Here is a 9,384-nt window from a genome sequence, read left to right as displayed (position 1 = left end):
CGAACAGAGAAGTTCCTGAACCTGTCAAGTCCGTTTTAAATTACGTTTGCAACATGTCTACTTGTAATCCATTATGCACTTCACGTTTGCTTCTGGTAACTGATTAAGTAGCAGAAAATACTTGCATCTGTGTCCTGACTCAGAAGAAAGCTGTTATGCTGAATTTTTTAAAACTGGTAAAATAACAGCATTTCTTCAAAAATAATATTTATTTTCACTATCTCTGCTTTTTAAACCTAAGTAGAAAATTATTCAGTCAATGTTGTCTTTAAAGGGATAATAGGCAAGAAAACTGTAGCAAAACTAAGTGTCTCTGTAGAAATCCGGTTTCAAGTGGGTCTTTAAAATCAGCCATTCTGAAATGCCCTGTTTACTTTCCTTTGATTTCCTTGGCATTTTGATTTTGCAAGTTCATTTCATTTCTAGCCTGTATGAGTGAACTCAGAATCAGGAAAGAAACATCACTGTTATACAAAATGCCATTATTATTTCCCTACAGCAGTGAGGATCGTGTCTTTATTGCATCTAGTCATCCTCATTAACCAATCATTAAGTCGTGTCATCTGTCATCTGTCTTCTCAGATGTCTGAGTGTTCGAGGGCCTACAGCATTCCTATAAGTCTTCTACCCCCACTCCACTTTATAGTCCTAACTTGCTTTTAAACCAACAGTGTTTCACTTTTAAGGCCAATACTCATTATTCTGTTCTCTGTATCTTCAATACATAGAATCAAAACCTTTTTCTTCCCCATAACAATATCCTCTGGCTTTTTTTCTTTATCTTCTCACTGTGGAGCCTAACTACGTTTATAGACAGGTAGATACCTGCCTTCCAACCCCTGAAGCCTTGAAGTTGAGTAGTTAAAAATTTCCTGGTTTTTAAGTAAACATGACCAGCATTTTTTGCTTTGTTCTATGATGGCCCCTCAATTAAACCAGTTTTTCCTGCTGCTAGGACCTTTGTTGACCTTCGTTATGCCAGAAACTCCACTGTGTTTTTTCCTAGTATTTATAAGAAGCCACTGTTTGTCATTTTTGGAGAAAGGACCACAGTGAGAAGCAGTTTTGAAATAGTTGGTATTATTCCACTTGGTAGTGGACTTACAAGGATGTACCAGAGCTAATTAATATACTACATGTTGTATGACAATGAAATGTATACAATAATTTTATAGGATGAACAGATTCTTTATTTTTTTGCTCTAGCTATGGCATGTCCTAGCTGTATGATGCCAGTATCCACAGGGAATGACGCAAGGCACGAAGCAGGAAGCACAGACCTCATTCTGCTCGCATGTTGTGGAGCAGCCATGAGTGCTGTCAGGCACTCACAGTTCTCACATTCTGGAAAAGCCACAGTAGAGAATCCTGTGCCCCCCCACTCCCGCTGGGGCTTTGGCGAGGAAAACACACGACTGCCAAGAAGCAAGGAGTTTTGCCTAGGACATTATTCTTTTTTGGTGGCTGCTTAAATGTTCTTTTCAATTCTCCATGTCTGTCCAGGAGCTAAACCGGCCCCGAAGGTGAACTGACTCTTGACAGAGCTTCACCTTCCACACAGCTGTCCTGAGAAGAGCCCAGGTAGCCTATAAAGCCAGATCCATCACCCTGTGCTGATTTAGGATACGTAGGATATTCTGGTTTTCCACTGTGCAACACTGAGATTGTTGGTGTAATTCGCTTCAACACGTACTTTTTTTTTCTTCACACATTAAGTAGAATCCTTAATCATGCTGACATGGGAGACAAATGAGAATAATTCTAATTATCTCTGGGGTTTCAAAGTGGAAAATTAAATTGCAGTGGTAAATATTTGACTTCAGCTCTTGCTTCTGGACCCTTTCACCCACTCTGTTTTAAAGATTAACCTATTACTTCATATTTTCACTTCTCTCATTTGATGATGTACTCAGTATCGTTAAATCTGAGAGAATCTTTGGCAAACATAAATGGAACTCTTTGCTGGCTTAATTAGTTCAGCATATTAGCCTGTAATTCCAACAATTAATTCTAGTTCCATCGTTATTCTTTTTAAAAATCTTTCTTCTTGGATTTCACTGAAAACGGATTTGGAAACAAATTACTATCCCTTTTATATTGTGTCCCAATTGAATAATAACTTAAATTCCCTGCCTCTTTCATTCAAGAATCTGAAAATATTTTCCAAATGTTGATGCAGAAAACTTCAAATCCCCCACTGATGAGGGGATTACTGTTATCTTCAGATAAAGAAACTGAGGCACAGTAAGGCTAATTACTAGGATTATTTTGTTAGACTGATGTCATCCAAAAACTGGATAAATATGTAGACCAAACAAAAAATGAGCGTGAGTTGGAGCCGTACTAGAATTTAAAAACCAGTCACATACAATTGAATAAATCTGTGTGAAATTACTAATTTCCACATCATAAAATTGATTTAACCAGAAATAATTTCAGGTGGCTATATATTTTAGGCATGAGACAAATCCTGTGAATGCCTTGAATACACAACTCCCTACTAAGGCAGCGATATAACTTAAAAATGTATTGAGACAGTGTTTGAAAAATGAAGTATTCTAAAACCCATTCAGACTTGTCAATGTTCATTTTGAGCCCTCGCACATTCTTGATGATGCTGTTAATTAATTACAGGATCAGAAGCTGGGTTTTTTTCTTAGGACACTTACTTCATTAAGCTCACAGAACAGACAATACCAAAGGAATTTAAAAAAAAAAACAACGCCACAAACCTCTTCTTACTATTCTTTAGTTCACTCTAGGATCCTTCTTCTCCCCCATGCTGGGGGTGCACTGAATATTAAATGTCGTTCATTCCAGACTCCTTTCAATTTGTGCCCACAGTGCTGTCTCTTTACCCCAACTTGCCCTGTCCCAAAACTTACCGGACAGGGAAACACTATCCATTCCTTTCACAGATGGGAATGGAGAAATATTTCAGTTAAAATTTGAAAAGAATTGGTAAACATTCCAGTGGGTCAAAGCTGTCAGGTTGGTAAATAGCCCTTCAGCAGCAGTGTTGTATGGGGCAGATCGTGGAGCAGAACTTCGCATAGCAGGAGGGCCCTACCTTACATTTCAGACTCTGAAATCAAAGGAGGTGTCTTTCCCTTCTTGTTTCTTAATTTTGGAGACAGCGACACAGACAAGTGTTCTACAGAAACTCAACTGAGCATGGTGCTGACACCAATTTATTCTAGTCTCACATATTGAAAGCTTTAGTCTGCATTCAGTGTAAGGAAAAATCCACCCAAACTACTATAATACATAAAACAAGAAGCAACTTACTTTGCAATTACCTTTATACTTTTTTTCTGTGCAATTACTACAGACGTTTAGATGTGAGCTTTCTTCCTGTCGTGGTTTAACCCCAGCCTGCAACTAAGCCCCACCCAGCCACCCGCTTACTCCCCCCCGGTGGGATGGGGGAGAGAATCAGAAGGGTAAAAGTGAGAAAACTTGTGGGTTGACATAAAGACAGTTTAATAGGGAAAGTAAAAGCCACGCACATAAGCAAAGCAAAACAAGGAATTCATTCACTCCTTCCCATGGGCAGGCAGGTGTTCAGTCACCTCCAGGAAAGCAGGGCTCCATCACACATAATGGTTACTTGGGAAGACAAACACCATCACTCTGAATGTCCCCCTCTTCCTTCTTCTTTCCCATACTTCATAGGCTGAGCATGGCACCCTAGGGTATGGGATACCCCTTTGGTCAGTTGGGGTCAGCTGTCCCAACCGTGTCCCCTCCCAGCAACTTGTGCGCCCCCACCCTGCTCACTGGTGGGGTGAGAGGCAGAAAAGGCCTTGACTCTGTGTAAGCGCTGATCAGTAGTAACGGAAACATCCCTGAGTGATCAACACTGTTTCCAGCACAAATCCAGAACACAGCCCCGTACTAGCTACTATGAAAAAAATTAACTCTCTCCCAGCCAAAACCAGCACACTTCCTTGCAAGCCGATTTTAACTACAGAGTTTAAATATATGCTAAAAGAAAAATGTTTTCTCCAATGTTTTCTTCTGAAGCCTACACTGAATACTTAATCCTCTGTTTATGAAAGTCTGCTTCTATGGATACAGTGAGGTCAATGTTTCAGTGTTAATATTTTTCCTGTGGTCTGTTAAAGGAGTTTGCAGGATAATATCTATGTTGAAACAAAAATACCATAGAAAGTGTAATGTATTTTCAATTCATATGTAAAGCATTTTATTTTATATTTCTCATTTAGGTATAGGAATTAGAACAAGGTCCAGGCTGGCAATGCTGAAGAAATGCCTCATCTGTAATAGAACTTCACTTCCATTTTCACCTGATGCTATAGAGTGTTTTATCAGTATTAATCAAGCCGCACAAAAGTCCTGTGATAATCCTCAAGGAGACCCCAAAAAGAAAAAGGAAGGTTTTTTACTTTTTACAAAGCATGAGGAAAGACTAAATAGCTTTTCTGAAAAAGCTGCAATTTTCCACATGTTCCTTGTAAAAGAAAAATGAGTAATGTCAATTTTTATCTTTCCTGCTTTTTGAAGAACCGCAGAACAATAAATTCTTTTAATTGAAAGAATCATGCTAAGGAATAGCTCCTCCAAATTGGCTGTTAGGCAGTTGAGTTACATAACTGTTCTAACTCAGTTTTAAAATACCTCCCCTATCAATTACTCAGTTTTTACTTTCTTTTTATCGTTGTATCATAATCCTTCTAATTTTCCCATTACTCACAGCATTACAGAAAAGGCTAGACAAAACAAAAAAATAGCACAACTTTTTTAAAGGTACACAGAGGACAAATACATCCGGTCTTCTTTGTCTTATAGGAATAAAGAAATATAGTAAAAAACCTAACTCCATTTCTTTCTGTTATTGATCACATTTAAGATACTCATTATGCTGAATCTTTTACTTCTCCATCTGTAAAAGAAACTTCACTGGTAAACCAGGCAATATTTCTCTGAAAAGCACAAGCCAAGGGAAATCTGCAGTTTTCAAACAGCTCAAAGTATTTTATTGCTTTATCACTGGGCTACAGCACAGTGAGAGCCTGACTGAAGCGAAAGGAGCTGGCGTTTCAACCCAGTTGTTTATTTTTCACTGAAACTGAACCCAGGAATGGTAACTATTAGTCCTGAATTTTCACGGCTACAGAGGAGCATAGCGAGTGATAGGACAAGTCTCACAGGGCTCCTGCCCAAACATCCTGGTTTTCTGGCTTTTTTTTTTGCAAATGAATTATTGTACCTAGGGAAGAAGTGCCTGGCCTTGTGATGTGAGCAAAACCAAAGGGCCATGAACTCTCAGTCCTGAATTTTAACTGCACTCTCCTGTGCAGCCTTGTTCAACTCACTCACTTTTCCATGTCAAATTCCCCACCTCTAACACTGGACAAGCGTATTTCCTCAGGTGGCTGTTGTTAGGACTCGTTAGGATTTCTTCAGTGCTTTAAAATAATACTTACAGCACTGACAACATAAATAGAGGTTTTGTTAGCATTTTAGAATTATGACCACAAATGTTCTATATAGCACCATTTTATTTTTTGAACTGGCTTTTTTTCCCCCAGACAAATGCTTTGAAATTATGGAGACATCTGAAAGATCATTTTTACCTTCAACCACCTGTGATGTGTTTTTCTTTAACAAAAGATGAAAAGTCTGAAAAGCTAGTTTCCAAATAGAGTGTAATAGAACAAACTTGGTGATGATTTTCAGCCAACCCCCCCCCCAAAAAAAACCCTCAAAAATAAAACCAGCTTTTGATAACTGCAAAAACAATTTTAAAACTGCTGGTGAAAATAAAACTTCAGGGAAAAAGCAGTATCTGTTAACTGATGCTAAAAGGCTACAGGCCCGTCCAGCTTTTCTAAACAATAAGAAATTACTGAGAAGCTAGAAAACCCCCAACAAACTCACTTAATTATAGATGATGGGGTAACTCGAATTTTTAATCCCCTTATTAGGAAACTACTTTTAATACATTTAATTCCTAAAAACGTATTTTAATTTTTAAAACTATTATTTTTAAAATAATTAGAAATAAGCTAAAAATGAAAATTATAGAACACATTAGGAGCTGAATCCTGGTGTGATTAATGAGGTTGTTTCATTAACATCAGAGCTTAAGTCTAAATCTATAGCATTCAGCAACTGATTAAATTATTGCAAAAATAGAATTTAGTGAAACAGAGAAATGATCCAATTGAAAAGACTTTCTTCAGTTATTATACATCCATTGGCAGGATCAAACATATCTTCCAAACTTGCTATTGATTGCAAAGTAACATCAAATGGGATCTGAAAAAAAAAAGAGGAAAAAAATACCAAATAAATAACTTTATTAAGCTTATAGGTACCAAAAATTACACTTATACAAATAAAATTAAATTAAAGCCAGACTTCTGACCTACAACCAATGAATAAGTTAGAAATACTTGTTGTCTCAATATAAATTTGTGGTTAATGACATCTCTTTCAGGAAACTACTAAAATAGTATTAAGGGGAGGAAATTCCTGTGAACAGTCTTGCTCACAAAGTTTATCCTGATCATCTGTAGGTAAAATGAAGATATCAGACAAGAGCAGCAAAATCCATTAGTAATTCAGGAGGCTCTTCCGAAGATAAGAAGTTGAAAGAATTGAGCTAACTGTAAAAGGTGAAAAAGAGGGCAATGATAAACTGGTTTGTATGTCCACTGGACATGGAGAACTATTTAGCTGATTTAGATAAGAAGGAAAACTAGCTAAAGGAAGAGAAGCTTGGATCAGGGTATCTAGGGAGGTTAGTTTTTAATGCAATTATTTTATTTATAAATGTACTTTTAAGATTGGAACTCCCAAACACTATGCTTTGTTATCTCCCTCAAGAACATATTCATTTAATAGCTTTAAAAACAAGCCAGCTGATAAATTTTTATTGTTAAAAGAAGAAGAATCAAGTAATTTTAAATCAATAATTCAATAAAAATGCACTTTCACCACTTAGAAATATAATTCAGTGCCGAATCAAAAGCACCGTAAGACACATGAATAGAAAAAAGAGAATCAAAGAAGAGAAGCTGGAAACTTGATAGGAGTTATGTAACAGCTCAGCGAATGAGAAAACAAATACCACAAATTAGCACTGACTTCGTCCAATTAATTCACAAGAAGACAAGCAACAAAAAAGTGTGTGGGGAGGGGAAAATGATGTAAAACTCATTATAAGCAATGTATCTGCTGCCTTCTCCTGCATGCTTGAAAACAAAGGGAATATACTACCCTACAGTACACCTGATGCCACTCTGAGCTTTCCACCTCTAGCCAAGAAGACTGGGTCATGCACACATACGACTTGAAAGTTTGGAATACTTAGAAAGACGCTATGCACAACGAAGTGCTGGGCCCTCTACAACTTCTGTTGGCTGCAGAGAAGAATGATACTCAGCCTCTGGAAGGATTAGGCTTCACATGCTCACCCAAATAGCATCTTAGTTTGAAGTCTCTGTCTGAAATTTTGTGTTGAAAAGCCCATTGTTCCACCCGTTGAAACATTTTCGCTTGTTGTAGCATTTAGCCAGAGCAGTTAACATCATAATCTTATTGGAAGGACACCACTAAATCTGCTCCCTCACTTTGATCATAGACCCACAAATAGAAGCAGGCAACGTGAAGAGGGTTCACAAGAATTTAAAACAGGTCCAGGAGGTCCCTGTGGTTCTAAGAAAGCTTGGCTGTACCTTTCCCTGGGTACCTGGCAAATCTCTCTACTGTGGAAGATATTTCAGTGGGACTGTGAGAAGTATAGCTTTGCAGAATGAATGTCCATGTATTTTGATTCATTGATAAAGCCAGATTGAGTGATATGAAGCTCTGGGAGTCATCTGAGAGAAACCTTCAGAATGGATAACGAGGGGTGGCAAGAATGGTGCAATATGTATAAAAGGGAAGTAGGTACTCCTAGGTACCAGACTGCAGGATGCGCAGGACAGCATTACAAGTTCTCTCTTCTGTAACAGGCCACCAGCCAAACTGTTCCCAGATAAACCTCAGGATTTGCTTCTGGTAGGAAGAGCTACCTGCCTGGAAGAGAAGAGTACAGTGGATGCCTTATCCATTATCATTTCATTGTGAACAATTACAGGCAAGATATTTGAGGATTAGTAGGGGGGGTTGATATGTTACGGTGGATTCCAAAATCTTCCTTGGAGTTCCTTGAGCCCTGGCAGCTGCGGTCCTCCCCTGATCGCCCTAGGATGGCTGAGAACACTGAGCAGTACTGCTGCCCACGATGGGCCAGTTCCCATAGTCTCCTCTGGGATGCTGACTACAACTGGGTAACAAGATGAATACAACAGCATGGACAAAAAAAAAAAAAGGCATGCTATCTCTCAGGGCAAGGCAGAGAAAGATGAAGAAAATAGAAGGGAAGCCTGAATAACTGTAAAAACAGAGGAATGCAAGGAAGTTGCATTTGGCAGTTGCATCACGGAAATTCCCTGGAATCGGTGGAAACGACCAGAGAATGGTGGATAAACCAGAGGAAGCCATTTTTAATACATTTTTGTACGGATAAAAAGGTGATTCTAGCGAAAAATGAAGATACTCACAGATTGTAATCATGCACATTTGTATTTTATTTGTACAGATGAAAAAATAAAACCCAAAGAGAAAGCCCAACAAAAAAAAAAAAATGGGAAGATACTTTGCGGTATAACCCATATTTCAGCTTAACTGAACAACTGTTTTATTTTAGAAAACAGATTTGTACTATGAATGAGAATAGCATACCTCAGTTAATGGCAAGGACAGGGCTGGAACAACAGACAGCAGTGCTTTGACTTCAGATAAACACCCTTTAGCCATTTCCTAATGGTATAAAAGAAGAAAAAACTAATGCTGTACTATCAGTTTCCTCTGTTAAGCTAACAGACAGCTTGGCTTTACAAAATTTTTCTGAACAACCAAGTTTCAGGTTATTCTAGTTGAGTTCACAGCAAAATAAACCTTAGCTGATGAATATAAATTTTCTGCAACACAAATAGTTGTGTTTGCTGTACAAACACAAGTGCCCAAATCTTGCAGTTTCTACTGAGGCAAAATTGCCTCCGGCTCAGGTATTTAATCCAGTGAGCGAGTATACTTTTGCTATGTGTTTACTGAAGACATTCTAAACAAACAGTCTGACAAGATGATATTTATACATGTATAATGCATGGCATGTTAATCTTAGTATTCTAAATATTGTTTTTCCAGTTACTGACATATATTAATGAAAGTTTGAGCAGAACCCTTCAGGTAATCAGAAACACCCACTAAAGGACAGCTCTGTCTAGCCTCCTGAATGCACCGGGATTGGCCAAAACATCATTTGTTCTCCAAGCGGGTCAAAATACAGCCTCGTAATAAAGGCACAGT

The 9,384-nt window shown here is 38.1% G+C and overlaps 1 protein-coding gene across 1 annotated transcript in view; it reads right to left on the bottom strand.

Annotated features, from left to right (window-relative positions):
• Window positions 1-6,069: 6,069 nt before the first annotated feature.
• CFAP54 (cilia and flagella associated protein 54) overlaps window positions 6,070-9,384 on the bottom strand; it is a 118,058-nt gene continuing 114,743 nt past the window's right edge. The window contains 2 exon segments of the mRNA XM_064458720.1: window positions 6,070-6,285; window positions 8,758-8,835. Coding sequence (XP_064314790.1) covers window positions 6,166-6,285; window positions 8,758-8,835 — 198 coding nt within the window. The 3' untranslated portion in view covers window positions 6,070-6,165.

Source organism: Phalacrocorax carbo, chromosome 1 (assembly GCF_963921805.1).
Source record: "Phalacrocorax carbo chromosome 1, bPhaCar2.1, whole genome shotgun sequence".
NCBI classification, from domain to species: domain Eukaryota; kingdom Metazoa; phylum Chordata; class Aves; order Suliformes; family Phalacrocoracidae; genus Phalacrocorax; species Phalacrocorax carbo.
The sequence above is the reverse complement of the archived record's forward strand: the minus strand, read 5'-3'. Positions and strand labels throughout refer to the sequence as shown.